Here is a 23,872-nt window from a genome sequence, read left to right as displayed (position 1 = left end):
GACTTTATTTTCTTGGGCTCCAAAATCACTGCAGATGGTGACTGCAGCTATGAAATGATAAAACGTTATTTCTTGGAAGAAAAGCTATGAGAAACCTAGACATTGTACTAAAAAGCAGAGACACTTTTTGCCAACAAAGGTTGGTATAGTCAAAGCTATGGTTTTTCCAGTAGTCATATATGGATGTGAGAGTTGGACCATAAAGAAAACTGAGTGTTGGAGGTTTGATGCTTTTGAACTGTGGTGTTGGAGAAGACTCTTGAGAGTCCCTTGGACTGCAAGGAAATGAAACCAGTCAATCCTAAAGGAAATCAGTCCTGAATATTCATTGGAAGGACTGATGCTGAAGCTGAAACTCCAATACTTTGGCCACTTGATGCAAAGAACTGATTCATTTGAAAAGACCCTGATGCTGGGAAAAATTGAAGGCAGGAGGAGAAGGGGACAACAGGAGGTGAAATGGTTGGATGGCATCACCGATTCGATGGACATGAGTTTGAGCAAGATCAGGGAGTTGGTGATGGAAAGGGAAGCCTGGTGTGCTGCAGTTCATGGGGCCGCAAAGAATCAGACACAACTGAGCTACTGAACTGAACTGAATACATCAAATTTACTGTTAAGTTACTGCAAATATAGTCATGATCGATTTGAAGTGGCACATATTAATATATAGAAATGTATACAACTTTGATCTAAATTTTCTGTTTGTGCGTGTGTGAGGTTTGGCTACAAATGTACATGGAAAAATATACTTGAAGGACATAAATCTAAATCTTAATGGTTATATACTGGTTCATTAATGTCAATGATATTTTCTGTGTTTTCTGTCTTATTTATAACAAGCATGTCTTACTTGTTATAGATAAGATAGTGCAATGCACATACCTCTTCTGTATAGGGCATTGCCATAGGCCCTGGAGGAATTGTGCGATCAGTAGAGTGAAGCACTTTCTCAGGGACTGCTATGTGTATAAATTAGAATGAGCGTGTGTATGTAAGTAATTCTTTGTTTTCCATGATTCATTTTTTATCCCATTTTCCTTTCTCACTGTCATCCATATGAGTCACATCTCCCCACAGTCAGTTGAGAGCCAACCATGTTTAATAATAGCCTAATAAAAATACACATAGAAAGATAAACCTGTGGTAGCAAAAGGATAATCATGATGAGTTCAGAGCCGAATGAAAAATTGTTTTTATTATACTCTGTTTAGGTTTATCTGAATTCGTGATTGCCTCTCATACAAAGATGACTAATCAGTGACCACTTATTTAGCATTTTTTTAATTGAAATATACTTGATTTAAATATTAGTTTCATGTGTACAGCATAGTGATTCAATATTTTATAGATTACACTCCGTTATAAGTTATTACAACATAACGACTAGAATTCCCTGTGAGGTATGATGTATTCTTGCTGCTTTTTGATTTTATACATAGTATTTTAAATCTCTTAATCCCATAACTCTGTCTTCCCCCACCAACTTCCCTCCCCCCACTGATAACCACTAGTTTGTTCTCTATATCTGTAAGACCGTTTCTGTTCTACATACATTCCTTTGTTTTACTTTTAAGATTCCAAACATAAGTGATGTCATACAGTGTTTGTCTTTCTTTCTCTAACTTATTTCACTAAACATAATATTGTCTAGCTCCATCCACATTACTGCAGATGGCAGAATTTCATTCTTTTATACAACTGAATAATATGTTCTTTATCCATTTGTCTATTGATGAACAATTATGTTACTTCCATATCTTGCCTATTGCAAATAGTGCTGCTATGAACATTGGGGTGCATGTATCTTTTCGAATTAGTGTTTTCTAATTTTTTCTGGATATACACCTAAGAGTGAAATTGCTGGATCATGGTAGTTCTATTTTTAGTTTTTTGAGGAAGCCCTATATTGTTTTTCCTAGTGGCTGCACAAATTTACATTCCCACCAACTGTGTATGAGGGTTCCCTTTTCCCCACATCCTCACCAGCCAACATTTGTTATGTGTACGCTTCTTGATGCTAGCTATTCTGACAGGTGTGAGGTTTTGATTGTGGCTTTGATTTGCATTTCCCTGATGATTAATGATGTGGAAAAACTTTTCACGTGCCTGGTGGCCATATGCTTTTCCTCTTTGCAAAAATGTCTATGTAGGTATTTTGCCTACTTTTGGATTGTGTTTTTTAGTTTTTTATCTTGAGTTATATGAGCTATTTATTTACTTTGGATATTAACCCCTTGTCAATCATATCACTTGCAAATATTTTCTTCTATTTAGTAAGTCATCTTTTTGTTTTGTTTATGGTTTCTGTTGCTGTGAAAAAGCTTTTTTGAGTTTAATCAGGTTCCATTTGTCTATTTTTGCTTTTATTTCTTTTGCCTTAGGAGACAGATCCAAAAAAAATAATGCTATGCCTTATGTCAAAGAGTGTTCTGCCTTGGAGTCTTCTTGGAGTTTTATGTTTTCAGGTCTTATATTTAGGACTTTAATCCATTTTGAGTTTATTTTTACATATGATGTGATGAAATGTTTTAATCTCATTCTTTTATGTGTAGCTGTACAATTTTCCCACCACCACTTATGAAAGAGACTGTGTTTTCTCCATTGTTCATTCTTGCCTACTTTGTCATAGATTAATTGACTGTGTATGTTGGGTTTATTTGTGAGCTTTTTATTCTGTTCCACAGATCTATGTGTCTGCTTTTGTGCCAATGCCATGATGTTTTGCTTACTGTAGCTTGGTCATATTATATGAAATCAGGGAGTATGATATCACAGCATTTGTTTTTGGATGTCTTTCCATTCCTTTATATCATCCTCAGTTTCCTTCATCATTGTTTTATACTTTTCAAAGTACAGGTCTTTTACTTCCTTTGTTAAGCTTTATTTCTGGATGCTTTATTCTTTTTGATGTGATTTAAATAGGATTTTTTCTTTATCTTTCTGATAGTTCATTATTAGTGTATAGAAAAGCAACAGGTTTCTATATATTAACCTTGTATCCTACAACTTTTCTGAATTTATTTTTTTATTCTACTAGTTTTTTGGTGGATACTTTAGGATTTTCTGCATAAAGTACCATATAATCTGCAAAAAGTGACAGTTTTACTTTTTCCCTTCCAATATGGATGCTTGTTCTTGCTTCCTTCCATCTGAGTACTGTTACTAGCACTTCCAATACTATGTTTAAAAAAGTGAGGAGACTGGGCATCCTTGTCTTGTTTCTGATTTTATTTTATTTTATTTTTAGCTTAAATGGAGCAATTTATTTTCTCATGGTTCTGGAGGCTCAGCATCCCAGATCAAAATAGCAGCAGGGATGTTTTGTTCTTTTCTTAAAATTTTATTTATTTTAGTTGGAAGCTAATTACTTTATAATATTGTAGTGGTTTTTGCCATACATTGACATGAATCAGCAATGGCTGTACATGTGTTCCCCATCCTGAACCCTGCTCCCACCTACCTCCCCATCCCATCCCTCAGGGTCATCCCAGTGCACCAGCCCTGACACCATGTCTCATGCATTGAACCTGGACTGGTGATCTATTTCACATATGATAATATACATGTTTCAATGAGATTCTCTCAAATGATTCCACCCTAGTCTTCTCCCACAGAGTCCAAAAGTCTGTTCTTTACATCTGAGTCTCTTTTGCCGTCTCACATATAGGGTCATCGTTACCATCTTTCTAAATTCCATATATCTGTGTTAATATACTGTATTGGTGCTTTTCTTTCTGACTTACTTCACTCTGTATAATAGACTCCAGTTTCATCCACCTCATTAGAACTGATTCAAATGCATTCTTTTTAATAGCTGAGTAATATTCCAGTGTGTATATTTACCACAGTTTTCTTATCCACTCATCTGCCGATGGACATCTAGGTTGCTTCCATGTATTGGCTATTGTAAACAGTGCTGCGATGAACATTAGGGTACACGTGTCTCTTTCAATTCTGGTTTCCTCGGTGTATATGCCCAGTGGGATTGCTGGGTCATATGGCAGTTCTATGTCCAGTTTTTTAAGGAATCTCTACACTGTTCTCCATAGTGACTGTACTAGTTTGCATTCCCACCAACAGTGTAAGAGGGTTCCCTTTTCTCTGCACCCTCTCCAGCATTTATTGTTTGTAGACTTTTTGATAGTAGCCATTCTGACTGGCATGATATAGTACCTCATTGTGGTTTTGATTTGCATTTTTGTGATAATGAGTGATGTTGAGCATCTTTTCATGTGTTTGTTAACCATCTGTGTGTCTTCTTTGGATAAATGTCTGTTTAGTTCTTTGGCCCATTTTTTGATTGGGTCATTTATTTTTCTGGAATTGAGCTGCATGAACTGCTTGTGTATTTTTGAGATTATTTCTTTGTCAGTTGCTTCTTTGCTATTATTTTCTCTCATTCTGAAGTCTGTCTTTTCACCTTGCTTATAATTTCCTTCATTGTGCAAAAGCTTTTGAGTTTAATTAGGTCCCGTTTGTTTATTTTTGCTTTTATTTCCATTACTCTGGAAGGTGGGTCATAGAGGATCCTGCTGTAATTTATCTAAGAGTGTTTTGCCATATTTTCCTCTAGGAGTTTTATAGTTTTTGGTCTTACATTTAGATCTTTAATCCATTTTGGGTTTATTTTTGTGTATGGTGTTAGAAAGTGTTTTAGTTTCATTCTTTTACAAGTGGTTGACCAGTTTTCCCAGCACCACTTGTTAAAGAGATTGTCTTTTCTCCATTGTATATTCTTGCCTCCTTTGTCAAAGATAAGGTGTCCATAGGTGCATGGACTTATCTCTGGGCTTTCTATTTTGTTCTATTGATCTCTATTACTGTCTTTGTGCCAGTATCATACTGTTTGGATGACTGTAGCTTTATAGTGTAGTCTGAAGTCAGGCAGGTTGATTCCTCCAGTTCCATTCTTTCTCAAGATTGCTTTGGCTCTTCGAGGTTTTTTGTATTTCCATACAAATTGTGAAATTATTTGTTCTAGTCCTCTGAAAAATACTGTTGGTAGTTTGAGAGGGATTGCATTGAATCTATAGATTGCTTTTTCATTATATTGATTCTTCCAATCCATGAACATGGTTCAGTTCAGTTCAGTCACTCAGTTGTGTCCAACTCTTTGTGACCCCATGAATCGCAGCACGCCAGGCCTCCCTGTCCATCACCAACTCCCAGAGTTCACCCAGACTCACGTACATTGAGTCAGTGATACCATCCAGCCATCTCATCCTTTGTCGTCCCCTTCTCCTCTTTCCCCCAATCCCTCCCAGCATCAGAGTCTTTTCCAATGAGTCAACTCTTCACATGAGATGGCCAAAGTACTGGAGTTTCAGCTTTAGCATCATTCCTTCCAAAGAAATCCCAGGGCTGATCTCCTTCAGAATGGACTGGTTGGATCTCCTTGCAGTCCAAGGGAGTCTCAAGAGTCTTCTCCAACACCACAGTTCAAAAGCATCAATTCTTCGGCACTCAGCCTTCTTCACAGTCCAACTCTCACATGCATACATGACCACAGGAAAAACCATAGCCTTGACTAGATGGACCTTTGTTGGCAAAGTAATGTCTCTGCTTTTGAATATGCTATCTAGGTTGGTCATAACTTTCCTTCCAAGGAGTAAGCATCTTTTAATTTCATGGCTGCAGTCACCATCTGCAGTGATTTTGGAGCCCAAAAAAATAAAGTCTGACACTGTTTCCACTGTTTCCCCATCTATTTGCCATGAAGGGATGGGACCAGATGCCATGATCTTTGTTTTCTGAATGTTGAGCTTTAAGCCAACTTTTTCACTCTCCACTTTCACTTTCATCAGGACATGCATCTATTTGTGTCATCTTTGATTTCTTTCATCAGTGTTTTATAGTTTTCTATATATAGGTCTTTTGTTTCTTTAGGTAGATTTATTCCTAAGTATTTTATTCTTTTCATTGCAATGGTGATTGGAATTGTTTCCTTAATTTCTCTTTCTGTTTTCTCATTGTTAGTGTATAGGAATGCAAAGGATTTCTGTGTGTTAATTTGATATCCTGAAAATTTACTAATTCACTGATTAGCTCTAGTAGTTTTCTGGTGGAGTCTTTATGGTTTTCTATGTAGAAGATCATGTCATCTGCAAACAATGAGAGTTTTACTTCTTCTTTTCCAATCTGGATACCTTTTATTTCTTTTTCTTCTCTGATTGCAGTGACTAAAACTTCCAAAACTATGTTGAATAGTAGTGGTGAGAGTGGGCACCCTTTTCGTGTTCCTGACTTTAGGGGAAATGCTTTCAATTTTTCACCATCGAGGATAATATTTGCTGTGGGTTTATCATATATGGCTTTCATTATGTTGAGGTATGTTCCTTCTATGCCTGCTTTCTGGAGGGTTTTTAATCATAAATGAATGTTGTTATTTTTGATTTTAAAATAAAGGCTTTTAATCTTTCACCATTGAGTATGTTGTTACCTGTGGGTTTGTCATAAATGGTTTTTAATTATATTGAAATATATTCCTTCTATATCCACCTTGATGAGAGTTTTTATTAATATCCTGAATGGATATTGAATTTTTTCAAATGCTATTTGAGATGATTATATGATTTTTATTCTTCCTTTTGCTAATGTGGTGTATCACATTGATTAGTTTGCAAGTATTAAAATATCCTTAAGCCCCTGGGATAAATCCCACTTGATCATGCTATATGATCCTTTTTATATATTTTTGGATTCATTTTGCTAATATTTTGTTGAATATGTTTGCATCTGTGTTCATCAGTGATATTGGCCTGGAATTTTCTTCCTTTGCAGTGTCTTTTTCTGGTTTTGGAACCAAGGGTAATGGTGGCTTCATAGATTGAATTAGGAGTGTTCTGTCGACTTCAGTTTTGGGGAATAGTTTGAGAAGCATAGGTATTAGCCCTTCTTTATATGTTTGGTAGATTTTTCCTGTGAAGCCATCTGGTCCTAGACTTTTGTTTGCTAGTTTTTTTAAAAATTACAAATTTAATGGTTCTGCTCGTTATTGGTCTTTTCAAATTGTTTCTCCTTGATTCAGTCTTGGCAGGTGTATGCTTCTAGAAATTTGTCCTTTCTTTGAGGTACTATTTGTTGGCATATACTGTTGGTAGTATTCTCTTACGATTCTTGTACCTGTGTGGTATTGTCCATTATTTCTCTTCTTTCACTTATTGTGTCGTTTATTTGGGTCCTCTCTCTTTTCTTCTTGGTGAAACAAGCTAAAAGTTTATCAAGTTTATCTTTTTGAAAAACCAGCTCTCACTTTCTTTGATATTTTCTTTTGGTCTCTATTTTTATTTCCCCTTTTACCTTTATTATTTCCTTCCTTCTGCTGAATTTGGGCTTTTTTGTTCTTTTTCTAATACCTTTACGTGGTAGACTGTGTTTTTTTATTTGAGATTTTTCTGATTTCTGGAGGAAGGCCAGTATTGGTATAAATTTCTTAGAACTGCTTTTGCTGCATCCCATAGATTTTGGAAAGTTGTGGTGGAAAGTTGTGTGTCCCTTTTCATTTATCTTGATTCATTTTTCTCATTTGCTCTTTGATTTCTTCATTGACCCATTAGTTTTTTAGTAGCATGTTTTTTAGTCTCCACGTGTTTGTTCTTTTCTCATTTTTCTTTCTGTAACAGATTTTCAACTTCACACTGTTGTGGTCAGAAAAGATGCTTGAAATAATTTCTGTCCTTTTCAATTTGTTGAGACTTATTTTATGGCCTAGCTTGTGATCTGTCCTCGAAGTAGGTCCATGTGCACTTGAAAACAATATGTATTCTGCTGTTTGGGCATGAAATTTCTTGTAGATATCTAGTCACTCTAACTAGTCTATCATGTCATTTAAGATGAGTATTGCCTTATTGATTTTCTTTCTGGATGATCTGTTTATTGATGTAAGTGGGGCATTTAAGTTCCCTACTCTTATTGTATGATTGTCCATTTCTCCCTTTATTTCTGTTAGTATTTCTTTGTGTGTATAGATGTTCCCTTATTGGATGCACATTTGTTAATGTGTGTAATATCTTCTTGTATTGATCACTTTATCATTTTATAATGTCTTTCTATGTCTTTTGTTATAGCCTTTGTTTTAAAGTTTATTTTGTGTGATATGAGTATTACTACTGCCTCCTTTCTTGTCATTTCCATTTACGTGAAATGTCTTTTTCCATTTCCTCTCTTTCAGCCTTGTGTGTGTCTTTAGTTCTGAACTGAGTTTTATGGGCAGCATGAAGATAGGTCTTGTTTTTTTAAAAAAATACAATCAGCCACTCTGTGTCTTTTGAGTGAAACATTTAGTCCTTTAACATTTAGAGTAATTATTGATAGATATGTACTGATTGACATTTTATTACTTATTTTCTGGCTGTTTTTATAGTTTTTTCTGGTTATTTCTTTTTGGTTTTTTCCTTGTGGTTTGATGATTTTCTTTGGTAATAATATGCTTATGTTTCTTTCTTTTTAGTTTTTGTGTTTCTGTTGTAGGTTTTTTATTTGTGGTTTTCATGGGGTTCATATATGTTGACCTATAACCAAATCTACCTGTTTTAAACTGATAAGCATTTTAGTTCAAACACATTTAAAAGATCATTTTTTACACCTCTCCCCAACATTTTGTGTTTTAATGTCATATTTTACATCTTCATGTTTATCCCTTTAACTCTTTATTGTAGTTATAGTTGCTTTTACAATTTTTTGTCTTTTAATATTTGTACTGGCTTAGTTAAGTGGTAGATCCTCAATCCTTACTATGTATTTTCCTTTCCTTTCGTTTTGGAACTTCAATTTTCTATAGATTCTTACATTTTTCCCATCTCCCTCAAAGAGAAAACCCTTTAACATTTCTACATTTCTTTTACAGTAGGTTTAGTATTGATGAACTCTTAGCTTTTGCTTTTCTGAGGAGTTTTATATCTCCTTTGATGCTAATAGCAGTCTTTCTGGGTAGCGTATCCTAGGTTGCAGGTTTTTCCATTTCAACACTTTGAATATATCATGCAACTCTCTTCTTACCTGCAATATTTCTGCAGAAAAATCAGCTTATAGCCATATGAAGTTTCCTTGTATATGAGTCTGTTTTTATCTTGCTGCCTTTAAAATTGTCTTTAAGTTTTGCCATTTTAATTATGATATATCTGTCTAGTTGTATACTATTTGGAACTATCTGTGCTTCCTGTACCTGGATATCTCTTTCCTTTTTCACCAGTTTGGGAGGTCTTTAGCCATAATTTTCTCAAATACATTTTCAATCTCCTTCTCTCTCTTCTCCTGCTGGGAACCCTATAATTTGAATATTGGTACAATTAATGCTAAGACAGAGATCTCATAAACTGTTCTCATTTTTAAAAATTTGTTTTCTTTTATGTGATTTCCATTACTTTGTTTTCCAGATCACTTATCATTCTTCTGTGTCAGTCTGCTTTTCATTCCTCCTAGTGTGTTTATTTTCCATTATTGAATTCCTTATTTCTGATTGAGTCTTTTTTTATATTCTTTGTTCCTTATTAACATTCTCATTATATTTATCTATTGTTTTCCTCAATTCAGTTAACATTCTTATTAGCAATGCTTTGCATTCTTTATCCGGAGAAGGCAATGGCACCCCACTCCAGTACTCTTGCCTGGAAAATCCCATGGACAGAGGAGCCTGGTAGGCTGCAGTCCATGGGGTCGCTAAGAGTCGGACACGACGGAGCGACTTCACTTTCACTTTTCACTTTCATGCATTGGAGAAGGCAATGGCAACCCACTCCAGTGTTCTTGCCTGGAGAACCCCAGGGACGGGGGAGCCTGGTGGGCTGCCGTCTATGGGGTCACACAGAGTCGGACATGACTGAAGTGACTTAGCAGCAGCAGCATTCTTTATCAGGTCAATTATTTATTTCTATTTAATTATGTATTTTAATAATTAAAAGAGTATCTCTAGCTCTATACAGTCAGCAAAAACAAGACTTGGAGCTGACTGTGGCTCAGATCATGAACTCCTTATTGCCAAATTCAGACTTAAATTGAAGAAAGTAGGGAAAACCACTAGACCATGCAGGTATGACCTAAATCAAATCCCTTATGATTATACAGTGGAAGTGAGAAATAGATTCAAGAGATTAGATCTGATAGACAGCATGCCTGATGAACTATGGATGGAATATCGTGACATTGTACAGGAGACAGGGATCAAGACCATCCCCAAGAAAAGGAAATGGAAAAAAGCAAAATGGCTGTCTGAGGAAGCCTTACAAATACCTGTGAAAAGAAGAGAAGCCAAAAGCAAAGGAGAAAAGGAAAGATATACCCATTTCAATGCAGAGTTCCAAAGAATAGCAAGGAGAGATAAGAAAGCCTTCCTCAGTGATCAGTGCAAAGAAATAGAGGAAAACAATAGAATGGGAAAGACTAGAGATCTCTTCAAGAAAATTAGAGATACCAAGGGAACATTTCATGCAAAGATGGGCACAAAAAAGATAGAAGTGGTATGGACCTAACAGAAACAGAAGGTATTAAGAAGAGGTGGCAGGAATACACAGAAGGACTATACAAAAAAGATCTTCATGACCCAGATAATCACGATGGTGTGATCACTCACCTAGAGCCACACATCCTGGAATGCAAAGTCAAGTGGGCCTTAGAAAGCATCACTACGAACAAAGCTAGTGGAGGTGATGGAATTCCAGTTGAGCTATTCCAAATCCTGAAAGATGATGCTGTGAAAGTGCTTCACTCAATATGCCAGCAAATTTGGAAAACTCAGCCGTGGCCACAGGACTGGAAAAGGTCAGTTTTCATTCCAATCCCAAAAAAGGCAAAGCTAAAGAATGCTCAAACTACCACACAATTGCACTCATCTCACACGCTAGTAAAGTAATGCTCAAAATTCTCCAAGCCAGGCTTCAACAGTACGTGAACCATGAACTTCCAGACATTCAAGCTAGTTTAAGAAAAGGCAAAGGAACCAGAGATCAAATTGCCAACATCTGTTGGATTATTGAAAAAGCAGAAGAGTTCCAGAAAAACATCTACGTCTGCTTTATGGACTATGCCAAAGCCTTTGACTATGTGGATCCCCACAAACTGTGGAAAATTCTTAAAGTGATGGGAATACCAGACCACCTGACCTGCCTCTTGAGAAATCTGTATGCAGGTCAGGAAGCAACAGTTAGAACCAGACATGGAACAACAGACTGGTTCCAAATTGGGAAAGGAGTATGACAAGGCTGTATATTGTCACCCTGATTATTTAACTTATATGCAGAGTACATCATGAGAAACGCTGGGCTGGGTGAAGCACAAGCTAGAATCAAGATTGCTTGGAGAAATATCAGTAACTTCAGATATGCAGATGACATCACCCTTATGGCAGAAAACGAAGAACTAAAGAGCCTCTTGATGAAAGTGAAAGAGGAGAGTGAAAAAGTTGTCTTAAAGCTCAACATTCAAAAAATGAAGATCATGGCATCTTGTCCCATCACTTCATGGGACATAGATGGGGAAACAGCAGAAACAGTGACAGATTTCATTTTGGGGGGCTCCAAAATCACTGCAGATGGTGACTGCAGCCATGAAATTAAAAGACGCTTGGTCCTTGGAAGAAAAGTTATGACCAACCTAGACAGCATATTAAAAAGCAGCGACATTACTTTGCCAACAAAAGTCCATCTAGTCAAGGCTATGGTTTTTCCAGTAGTCATGTATGGATGTGAGAGTTGGGACTATAAAGAAGGCTGAGCACTGAAGAATTGATGCTTTTGAAAGTGGTGTTGGAGAAGACTCTTGAGAGTCCCTTGGACTGCAAGGAGATCCAACCACTCTATCTGAAAGGAAATCAGTCCTGAATATTCATTGGAAGGACTGATGCTGAAGCTGAAGCTCCAATACTTTGGCCACCTGATGCAAAGAACTGACTCATTTGAAAAGTCCATGATACTGGGAAGGATTGAAGGCGGGAGGAGAAGGGGATGACAGAGGATGAGATGGTTGGATGGAATCACCGACTCAATGGGCATGAGTTTGAGTAAGCTCCAGGAGTTGGTGATGGACAGGAAGGCCTGGCGTGCTGCAGTCCATGGGGCTGCAAAAAGTTGGACATGACTGAGCAACTGAACTGAACTGACCTGACCTGAATTATGTATTTTCAGTGGTTTTTCTCTTACTGTTTCAACTGAGAGTAGTTCCTATGCTTTATTGTTTTCCTTAACTTTCTTTGCCTGTATGAATTCAAGTGAAACAGTTATCTATTCCAGTCTGGAAGAGGTGTCATATATGGAAGCATCCCTATGCAGACTGTGTGTGCCTAATGCCTTTGGAGAGAGAGCAGATTTGATCTGGACATAAGCGAGGTCTTTCCTCAAGTTGTGCTGGTAGCTATTATGTTAGTAGCTATTATGTTGATATGAGGCTGGAGACAGAGGAGCTAGAGCTGTAGCTGGGTGTGAGTTGGGACTTTCCTTCTACTCAATGGCCAGGCCTGCCCTCCAAGTAGCTGGAGTAGAAGCCCTGTGGGTTGGACCTGAGCTGGCTCTGTTCCATTTAGGTGTCTGCTTTTCCCTTTCCCAGCACTGGGACTTTCGCCCCAGAGATGGAAATTGCAGAAGAAGGGAAGCCCATGTGAGCCCTCTCAGCTCATTTTTGCCATAGACAGAAGTTTGAGTTGTTTCTAATGTGCTGCCTGTGCTGCTGCTGCTGCTGCTAAGTCACTTCAGTCGTGTCCAACTCTGTGCGACCCCACAGACGGCAGCCCACCAGGCTCCCCCATCCCTGGGATTCTCCAGGCAAGAACACTGGAGTGGGTTTCCATTTCCTTCTCCAGTGCATGAAAGTGAAAAGTGAAAGTGAAGTTGCTCAGTCATGTCCGACTCTTCATGACCCCATGGACTGCAGCCCACCAGGCTCCTCTGTCCATGGATTTTCCAGGCAAGAGTACTGGATTGGAGTGCCATCGCCTTCTCCGTGCTGCCTGTGCAGGTGCCAGCAATTATTTCTATCTGCTTAGATGCAGCCTCAGGTCCAAGTCCCACTTGTCCCTCACTGCTGATCAGTTCCCCCAGTCTGTGCCCCTGCCGCCCTTTTGTGGAGCTGCACTGAAGGGCAGGAGGGGCCAGTGTGTACTCTCTTTGTGTATCCGGGTCAGCTGTGGTGGAGTAGCCGCCCTCAGAGTTCTGGGCTGCTTCTGATACGATGCTTGAGTATGTGCCAACAGTAGTTACTGCTGCGTCACCCATCCTTTGCCCTGGGACTAGGTCATCTCTGTATCCCTTGGCCTAGCTTTATCCCTGGCTGTGGCAGCCCTAGATCACATACTACACTGAGACATGTAGTAAGCTTTGCTGGAGCAAACACCAAGCAGCTGTGGGAAACAGCCCCTGGAGCAGTCCTCTAACCATCTTCACTGCCCTACCCCGAGGCAAGCTAGCGCACAAGCACTCCTCAGGAGCAGAGACCAGGCTTCCTACAGACCTCCTGTTGGTCCCAGTGTCCTCCAAGCAGCCAAGAGGGCTCATCTACTCTGTGTATGACCCCCGGACTGGGGCATCCAGTCCGTGGTTTTCACTGCTCACTCCCCAAAGCTGGTGTTGGTGTTTGTTCATGTAATCTCTCTTTTCCTCTGAGAGCCCTCCCAGGGTCATGGGCCCTGACTTGTTTTTCTCCTGTTCCTACTCGATTCCATATGTATCTTTCTTAGCCTTGCTTGTACAAGAGTCTTTCTGCTAGTTTCCATTTAGTTTTCAATGAATATTGTTCCACATGCAAATGTATTTTTGATGTATTCATGGCAAATGAATACATCATGACTTCCATGTCCTCCTACTCTACCATCTTGATTAGTCTCCTTTATAGCAATAGTTTTGACCGTGATGTAAAATCACAATGGCTAATAAGAATGAATAACAAATTTATAAAATCTCAAGCTCCCATTTTGAAATAAATGACTATTCTTTTTGTATCAATGAGTTGTTGGAGGCTAAATATCTTGTTTTGACATTATCTGTTTGCAGTGTACCACCAATACTTTATCTATTAAATTGTGTGATATGTTTGTGTGTCCTAACGTTAAATGGCATGGCATACAGTGATGGCGGTAACTAATAAATAATGGGAAATAAACAAATCAACCTGTTTGGGAGGAGGCACAGACTGGATTAAAATTTATGTTAGGCAATACTAATATGTGATTATGTAGCTGAAAAAAAAAGCTGTTACCATTTCTGACATCTGTATTCCAGTAGAAATATGACATAAGCGTTTTGTACTATTTGTTATCCTATAAAGTAAAAAAGTATCAGAGACAGATCTATTCCTTTCTCTATTAGCATACATTATCTAGTATTTATCTTTGGAGGCATGAAACTTGAAAAATTAGTATAACTATTTCCCCACTATTCAACCAAACTCCATTAAAGCCACAGAACTCTTCCATATGTCATCTTATCTTCCAACACAGGCGATAATGTGGAACATGATATAACATTTCTTATCGTGTCAGTTGCAGCACAACTAAACATAAGCCCAAGCCGGCAAAGATAGAGGATTACATCTCAGTTACTTTCTGGAACTGGATTTTGTAGTAACTGCTAAACCAGTATGAGACAGTGTATACTGAATACTAAATTGAACTCACAGTCCTGGAAAATTGAGGCTAATGACTCAATGTACTCAGTGAAAGGGGCAAATATACATAGGAACATTCTGAGGTGCTGAGGCATTTCACAAGCAGGATGTTTATCATTATTTTCCTGAGAAATATTTACAAGTGCAGACGGCCACTCTTACATAAAAATAGATTAGGCAACCATTATGATTTATTATTCGAGGTACTTCAAAATGTCTTTTTGCCCCTAATATCCACTCCATACTTCTTTGTAAACCTGCCACAGTTGCCAGAATTTTTACCATCTTCAGTGACTCCACTGTTATTCTCTATTATGTTACTCTGTTATGTTACTCAAAATAGTAATGTTATTAGCCATTAAGGTAAATTAAGGCATAGTGAACAAACAGATATCTGATTTGCTGCACCCTAATACTGCACGTTCATTTCCTATGTACACTCATTGCATATGGCTTTTCTGTGTAAATTTGCAGTAGCTTAATTACAGTCCATGGGTTCACAAAAGAGTCAGACGCAACTCAGTCACTAAACAAGAACAAATTCAATCTTTTATTACAGTAAATGACTTCACTGAGTATATGAATCACAATAGCCTCCCCAATAAATACTTGACAATACAACATAAGTTGTATCAATCTTACTCCAATTCCTGCAAGCTTCATGCCTCGTAAACAACATGGGGTCAAAAGTACTCACGGGCTTCTGAGAATTCCTGAGCCATGTTTCTTCCTCCACTCATTCCTCTTTTCTCTCAACCCTGAATCTCCTTTCCCCTAATTAATCTGATTGCAAAGATCCCCCCTTGTTCTAAGAACTCTAATGCTCTTAAACTTAGCTTTCCATTCTCTTACTACATTTGCAGCTCCAGCAGTGCCGCACAGGAGCAAACATTTCTGTCTTCACAGAATTCTCCAGCCCGTAACACCTTTGACAAACTTCTCAGGTCACTTGTCAAGTGAGGAGATTTCTTACCTTTGGCAGAGATGCCCTGGAGCCTGAACTCTGGGTGGTCATTGTTAAGACTGTCGTTATGCCCAGTGCAACTCTGGCAGGGGCCGCATCCATGTTTATCCAAAAAGAGACCCAGGACAAAATGACTATCAACAAACTGGGGATGTACATCTGGATCAAATAATATCCCATCTGACGTTCCAGGTGAAACTTAACCTCGATGCAGGTAAACTTTCCTGGAAACAGGAAATGATGATTTAAAAGCCAATTTGAAATCATCTTTCCCATTCCAGCCTCCCACTTTATTTTTATTAAAAAAGAACCTTAAAGATGGATTTGAAAGATTGCACAAAACACTGACCCTACAAACCCAATTCACCTCTTTTCCAACTCAACCAGTAATGAAAATGACAGTGTGAGAATGAGTGATCTAAAGAGTCACTGGCTCAAAACCATATGGCATATTTAGTTTCCAAATCTGTGCTTCTTGCAGTGTGATTGTTTAGACAGAGCTTCAGAATTTTCTAGACTGTTCAGTGGAAAGAGACTATTCACGTTTTGTGGGAATTATGGCATGTAATATATAGCATACAATATGTAACCTACAGTGTATATGTGTACCATACACTATATGGCATTTAATACATAACATATAACATGAAATAGTTGAAACCATGCCTTCCTAAGCAGTGAAGTTCATGTGAGGCTCCTAAAGGATTTGGATAATTGTATATCTGTCTTCATGTTAGCAATAGCAAGAGAAAAATAGACATTTTTAGAAGCTGTGAATTTAATCTGATCACTGTAAAAATTTCATAATCTGCTGTGTAATTACTTGAGGACATTTAGAATATACCTAGAATCTGTTTACAGTGTTGCATTGCCTCTAAAATAGAGTACATGTACAGACATTACAACTTTTAACACACTATTAAGAGACAGATGTTCCTGCCCCTTACCACTTCCCTTCCTTTTTAATTGGCTTGGCATTAGAAGCCCAGAGGTAATTTGGCTCAGCCCACACAAATGATAAGAGATAGGGTTGGGTTCTTCTTGCTCAGGAAGAAGACCTTAGAATCAGATTTTCGTTATTTCATAGAAAGCATTGTTGACTTCTAGAACAAATGTTCATGGACCATTTACTCAGCAGTGACTCCCTGAGCAGTCACTGAACAAACCATCATGTCTCAATTGCTTCTCCTTGATCAGCTTGTGTGATATGAAAGACCAGGACAATCCCAGGAAAAGCCGTCGACTTTACTGAGCAGGAATAATCTTCCTGGTAACAACATGCCCACTTGTTGCTACTACCTCAGACTCTCCCCTTGCACCATGTGTCTGTCAGCACTAGTGACAGTGCATGGCTTTTAGAGCCAGCTGGCTTCCCACCAACTGATTTTCATGCACGCTGTTTAGGACTGGAGAGTACAACAGCTGTATTTCTGGGTTTGCAAAGACCTATAATTTCTCTCTTCCACTAAGGCAGAGTACAAATTTAAAATTGATGTATTAATTTATTTGGCTGCCTCAGGTCTTAATTGTGGCAAGCAGGATCTTCGCTGTGTCATGTGGGATCTTTTGTTGTGGTGCATGGTCTCTCTAGTTGTGGCACACGGGTTCCAGAGCACACAGGCTCAGTAGTTGTGGCACGCAGGCTTAGTTGCTCCACAGCATGTGGGATCTTAGTTCCCCGACCAGGGACCGAACCCTTGACCCCTGCATTGCAAGTGAATTCTTAACCACTGGCCCACGGAAGTCCTGAAAGTGCAAATTGATCTGAGGAGCCAATGTCAAGAGTGGATGCTGGGAATGGGCCAAAATTTATACATTTCCTGTACCACTTACAAAGTATACATCTTTCCTCAAAGTCATTTGATAGTAGATGGTCAGCAAGAGAATAGCACAAGATTCCCAAGTCTCTTTTCTTCTCTCTCTCTTTTGAAAAAATTACCTGTCGTGCTCTCTGACCCATTCCAAGGGGTATAGGCATCTTATGTGCTGAAGGGATTTTGAGCCAAGCCCAGGGCAGTTCTTTGTAGCTCCACTTTCTTGATCAATATGCAGAAAATAGGGTGATATGATATATATGCCAAGCTGCAGATGGAGCCCATTTGAGTTTAGCAGCTGAAAGGAAACTTACCAGTGTTGTAATGCTTTGTGCAATAGCCGAGTTCCTTCTCTTCTTTCAAAATAAATTGAGGCAGGGTCAATCCTTCAGCAACTTGAACTGGACCATCACTTAACCACTCAAATATCAGGTCATTCATTGTGTACCCAACTGGAGCAAACAAATCATAGTGAAAAATTGAATGCATCTTTCCAAGAAAGCTTGAAAGTCTAGCCAGGTAAAGAAACAATCAAGGGGGTCATCTAAAGCAGACATAATCAGTCAATTCAAGAGCATTTTTTAATGAAAGAGCTGTGATCATCATGACAACTACATGTCATTGGAGCCAAAGAAATTGAAGATAAAAAGCTATTTCTGAATGATTTTTTTCTGTATAATGAGAGAATGGGATCTATAAAGTCCATTTTTCCTCTGCCTTCTTTATCCACTAAATCTTCTGAAGAACAAACTAGTAAACAAACAGAAATGCTTTGAAGATTGTCTTTACTTGAAAGAGCTGTGTCTGTGGTTATCCAATAAAACAATGCAGTTCATGGCACCAGTCTCAGTATGAGAAATGAAAAGCATTTTTTAAAAAATGAGGTTGGATTCATCACTGCTGCTAAGTCGCTTCAGTCATGTCCGACTCTGGGACCCCATAGACGGCAGCCCACCAGGCTCCTCCGTCCCTGGGATTCCCCAGGCAACAATACTGGAGTGGGTTGCCATTTCCTTCTCCATGGAGTCATCACAGCCCTGCTTAAAATATTTGCATTACAAACTTGGCTCCTCTCTTTGGGTCTATTACCTTTGTTTTCAGAAAATTTATGTTCAAGTCCTTATGGTCAATCCTCAATTACTTTAGCAAATGGGAAAGGCTGTAGGTAGGTAACCTAAGAGAAAGTTGTAGAATATGCAAATTAAGCATATTCATTAGTGCTAGTTTCTTGCTAAAGGGGCCTACTCATCACAATGCTGAATACGAAGTAAAGCAGATTCTCTGTTATATAGTCATATTGTTACATGACTCTTGAACCATTCGAAGTAAGATTATTATCAGTTTAGTAAACCAAAGTCAGCTCTTAGTCTCCAAGCTCCTGCTAACTAGGTTGTTATGTCAGGTACTCCTGGATCTTTTTGCACCCTGGAAATGAAGGCTACTCTTTTTTCAGGCATCAGTTCTCTCTCCTCTTCCTTTATGTATGATATAAACTCTAAAAGGAGAGTGAGGCAGACAAGGGTTATTATGTGAGGTTTTGGCTAGCCAGTAACCCCAGCATGTTTATTAAGGTTATAGATTCTTATTCTTGTTTACTGAAAGGTAATGACTCACCAAAGCTACCCAGAAATCAATTGCAAAATTAATTGGAATCTACTTTCCTCTTTCTTTGGACCACCTTTTCCATTCAAAGCCAGAAATTAAAACCAAGCAAGGAGTCACAAAGAGGGCTTTGTACAAGCATTGATGGTCCACAAAGAGAGCGGTCAACCCTATCTCTTCCACATCAGTACTGTATGAGGACTTCTTGGATATCTCCACCAAATACTAGAGGCTTGCCAAGCACCCTTTTCTTGCTGACCGCTACAGTAATAGTCCTTGTCAGCCACTTGGAAGCTGCAGCTTGGGGTCAAATAGAAGAGGGAAAAATGTGGGGGAGAACGGTATAATATGAGGGTAGAAAAGTAAAGGACACTTCCCATCCTTCACAGTCAAAGTTAGTGGTAAACACATCACTGCTTCTTTGATTTCATTACTTCTAGATCCTGCAAGCACCAAGCATATTTACTAATTGGAGTTTTTAAGCCTTGAAGGGGGCTTCCCTAGTAGCTCAGTTGTTAAAGAATCTGCCTGCAATGTGGGAGACCTGGGTACGATCCCTGGGCTGGTAAGATACCCTGGAGAAAGGAATGGCTACCCATTCCAGTATTCTGGCCTGGAGAATTCCATGGACTGTATAGACCATGGGCATGCAAAGAGTCAGACATGACTAAGCTTTGGAGGAACCTCAGATGATAGCTATGGTTGCTGCTTTATAGAAAAACTGAGTATTAAGTTGAGGTAGGGGAGAGTTTGGAGCAGTAGAGAAGACACAAAGAAGGAATCATTACATAAGAAAAAGTTTTTCTTAACTATCTTCTGAAGAGAAGGGGCAATGGGGAAAAATAAATACATAAAGCCTATTGCAAATCAGAAATTCTCATTTTATCCCTGACATCCTCTTCAAACAAAGATGTTTCATTATTTTGTTTATTTTTGTAGAAAGTTTCAAGGGAAATCTACAATGATTTTAAATGATCAGAAGAAATCCCTGTCACCGCCTCTTTTTAAATAATAGTTGATGTGTCTTTTTACATTTATTATTTTTCTAAACCAAGAAGTTAAAAGTATTTTCTTGCCCCTGCCTCATTAAATCTCCTAACATCCCTGTAGGTCAGTAGCACTTACTATTCTCTGCATTTACAAACAGAGCAACTGACAGAGCAAGCCAGAAAAAAATTTCATGTCTGCTGACTGAAAATTCCGTTACCTTGGAGGCATCAGCAACTTATGGCACATGTTAGAGATTTCAGTGGCATCAGAGCCAGGACATAAAGGGCACAAAGTAGTAGCATTTCTCTATTTCCTTCACCTTATTTTTGTATGTCCATTGCCCATCTAAGGGAGATCCCCTTATTCCATGTCATCTCAATGCCCCTCATTTTTACATCCTCCTATAAGGCCACTGGAATTCCAGTTGAGCTATTTCAAATCCTGAAAGATGATGCTGTGAAATTGGTGCACTCAATATGCCAGCAAATCTGGAAAACTCAGCAGTGGCCACAGGACTGGAAAAGGTCAGTTTTCATTCCAATCCCAAAGAAAGGCAATTCCAAAGAATGCTCAAACTACCACACAATTGTACTCATCTCACATGCTAGTAAAGTAATTCTCAAAATTCTCCAAGCCAGGCTTCAGCAATATGTGAACCGTGAACTTCCAGATGTTCAAGCTGGTTTTAGAGAAGGCAAAGGAACCAGAGATCAAATTGCCAACATCCGCTGGATCATCAAAAAAGCAAGAGAGTTCCAGAAAAACATCTATTTCTGCTTTATTGACTATGCCAAAGCCTTTGACTGTGTGGATCACAATAAACTGTGGAAAATTCTGAAAGAGATGGGAATACCAGACCACCTGACCTGCCTCTTGAGAAAGCTATATGTAGGTCAGGAAGCAACAGTTAGAACTGGCCATGGAACAACAACTGGTTCCAAATAGGAAAAGGAGTACGTCAAGGCTGTATACTGTCACCCTGCTTATTTAACTTATATGCAGAATACATCATGAGAAACATTGCACTGGAAGAAGCACAAGCTTGAATCCAGATTGCCGGGAGAAATATCAATAACCTCAGATATGCAGATGACACCACCCTTATGGCAGAAAGTGAAGAGGAACTCAAAAGCCTCTTGATGAAAGTGAAAGAGGAGAGTGAAAAAGTTGGCTTAAAGCTCAACATTCAGAAAACGAAGATCATGGCATCTGGTCCCATCCCTTCATGGGAAATAGATGGGGAAACAGTGGAAACAGTGTCAGACTGTATTTTTTGGGGGCTCTAAAATCATTACAGATGGTGACTGCAGCCATGAAATTAAAAGACGCTTACTCCTTGGAGTAAGGTCCGTCTAGTGAAGGCTATGGTTTTTCCAGTGGTCATGTATGGATGTGAGAGTTGGACTGTGAAGAAGGCTGAGCACCGAAGAATTGACGCTTTTGAACTGTGGTGTTGGAGAAGACTCTTGAGAGTCCCCTTGGACTGCAAGGAGATCCAACCAGTCCATTCTGAAGGAGATCAGCCCTGGGATTTCTTTGGAAGGAATGATGCTAAAGCTGAAACTCCAGTATTTTGGCCACCTCATGCAAAGAGTTGACTCATTGGAAAAGACTCTGATGCTGGGAGGGACTGGGGGCAGGAGGAGAAGGGGACGCCAGAGGGTGAGATGGCTGGATGGCATCACCGACTCGATGGACCTGAGTCTGTGTGAACTCCAGGAGTTGGTGATGGACAGGGAGGCCCTGGCATGCTGCGATTCATGGGGTCGCAAAGAGTCGGACACGACTGAGCGACTGAACTGAACTAAGTCCCCTGTATCTTGTCCTCAAATCAGTTATCCCTTCCTTCTAAAATTCCTTTGGAGTGAAGGTCTATACAAGCACAAGATAGAAGGAAATACAATTTTCTGACTAGAGAGTGATTCATTATAGAGGTTGAATGACTAATAATCTTAATTTTCCCAGGAGACATTTTCATTTCAAAGAAAAGCTTACTAAATCAGGCTTGTTTTTTGAGGAAGGTCAAGTTATTTGGCTTTTTACTTTGAAAAATGGTCTTTGTGCTCTTGGGTTTAAGTCATGCACACACACTTTTCCTTGTCCTTCCCTTAGGACCTCGGGAGTTGTTAAATAGGTATAGATTGACTCTTATGGGGTTTTTTCCTCTTTAATAACACACTGAAAAGAACCAGGTCATTGCTTAAAACAAGCAGGTGGTTATTTAAGTAGTAATGACTTACAACTCTCCAGCTGCATTGTACAAGTCTGGACATCCATTGGAAAATTCTTCAAGTCCATGGGACAGGATAAGGTCAAGGTGAGCCTTAGCAAAGAAAAGAAAATTGAAAACAAGTTTTTAATTTGTGAGATCTGATTCTTGAAAAGCAAACCAAAAATATATTTGGTATTAAGTAGAGTGACACTGATACAGATGATGAAATCTCAGCTGTCACTCAGGACAATGTTTTCTAATTTTCAAATGAGCAGTAGTCATTGGTAAATTTTTAAAATACTATAGAATTTTGCTGTAACCTCTTACTCTCCATTTCCCATCTTCCAGTCTCTGACTGTCACCTCCCCAGCAGCACTGGTCTCAAGTTTATTCTAGAATCAAGAAGAGGTTTCTGGGGGGAAGGGATAGTTAGGGATTTTGTGAAGTTCATGTACACACTGCTGTATTAAAACTGGATAACCAACAAAGACCTATTATATAGCACACAGAATTCTGCTCAATATTATGTGCCAGCCTGGATGGGAGGGGTTTGGGGAGAGAATGGCTAAATGTATGTGTATGGCTGAGTCCCTTTGCTGTTCATCTGGAACTACCACCACATTGTTAATCGGCTATACCCCGATTACAATACTAAAACTTTAAAGTTACATAAATAAATACATACATACATAATTTAGGTGATTAAATAAATAAAGAAGAACATTGAGAAATAATGTAACAGGAAAGTGGGCTCTTATGCACACTGATGTCCAAAAGATGTAAAGTTTATCATGCTTTGAAGTTGGACAGGTGGGCTTTGCTTCAAGGACAAAAAATGATGTAATAAGCATAATTGGTTGTGGCAAGTATTGGCTCTCCTTCCATCAAATGGGCAAATACTTCACTATCTTTTCATTTGCTAACTACATGGACAGGTCATTTGTATATTATAGCATTCATTCTAGAATTTTCACAAATCTGGAGTGGGTAATTCCGGATCGAAAATGCCATTTGAGGATCGTAGCTTGTACATGGTCTTCACTTCTCTGCGTCCTTGAGGGACTACTATGTTTCCCTTTCCTTAACTTTCCAGGCTCCAGCCACCTCTGATCAAGTCTTTTATCAGGATATTGATTAATTCACCATCTCTTTTCCACTATTTCCCTTCTTAGTCCTCGAGGAAATGCTGCACACCTCTTGCTCTTCAGTTTTTTTATACCTCAGAGATTAAAAGAAGGAAATTAAGGTTGAGAATCAGCAGATCTGTGTTCCCTTTCAAGAACTGCCTCCAACTGTCCCTGTCCCCAAAGCAAGACATTAAACTCGATAAACATGCATCCTTAAGAATCCACCTGCAATGCAGGAGACCTGGGTTCGATCCCTGGGTTGGGAAGATCCCCTGGAGAAGGGAACGGCTACCCACACCAATATTCTGGCCTATAAAATTCCATGGATTGTGTAGGGCATGGGGTCACAAAGAATTGGACACAACTGAGTGACTTTCACTTCACTATCAAATGATGGGGTAGAATCACATGGTGCTTATTGCCATTTAGCTCTAATGCTAGAATCCATGTTATTCTGAAGTTCACTGTTCCAAGTTTCTGTTCGTTTTCTCTCAAATATCTTTTCTCTCCATAGACCCCTCTGACTCTTGCACTGTTACCTGAACTCTTCCTTTCTGTCATGCTCTCCCTTCCT

General features: G+C 38.9%; 1 protein-coding gene across 4 annotated transcripts in view; it reads right to left on the bottom strand.

The window, feature by feature from the left end:
- Window positions 1-23,872, bottom strand: part of GLRA2 (glycine receptor alpha 2) — a 211,339-nt gene that overhangs the window by 114,015 nt on the left and 73,452 nt on the right. For all 4 annotated transcript variants that reach the window (XM_027534633.1, XM_027534634.1, XM_027534635.1 and 1 more), the window contains 3 exons: window positions 22,200-22,282; window positions 17,682-17,819; window positions 15,563-15,777 (listed from right to left, as the gene is read on the bottom strand). In XM_027534633.1, coding sequence (XP_027390434.1) covers window positions 15,563-15,777; window positions 17,682-17,819; window positions 22,200-22,282 — 436 coding nt within the window. The remainder of the gene's footprint in view (window positions 1-15,562; window positions 15,778-17,681; window positions 17,820-22,199; window positions 22,283-23,872) is intronic.

Source organism: Bos indicus x Bos taurus, chromosome X, assembly GCF_003369695.1.
Source record: "Bos indicus x Bos taurus breed Angus x Brahman F1 hybrid chromosome X, Bos_hybrid_MaternalHap_v2.0, whole genome shotgun sequence".
Classification (NCBI taxonomy): Eukaryota; Metazoa; Chordata; class Mammalia; order Artiodactyla; family Bovidae; genus Bos; species Bos indicus x Bos taurus.
Note: the sequence above shows the minus strand (reverse complement) of the source record. Positions and strands in the feature narration are given on the sequence as shown.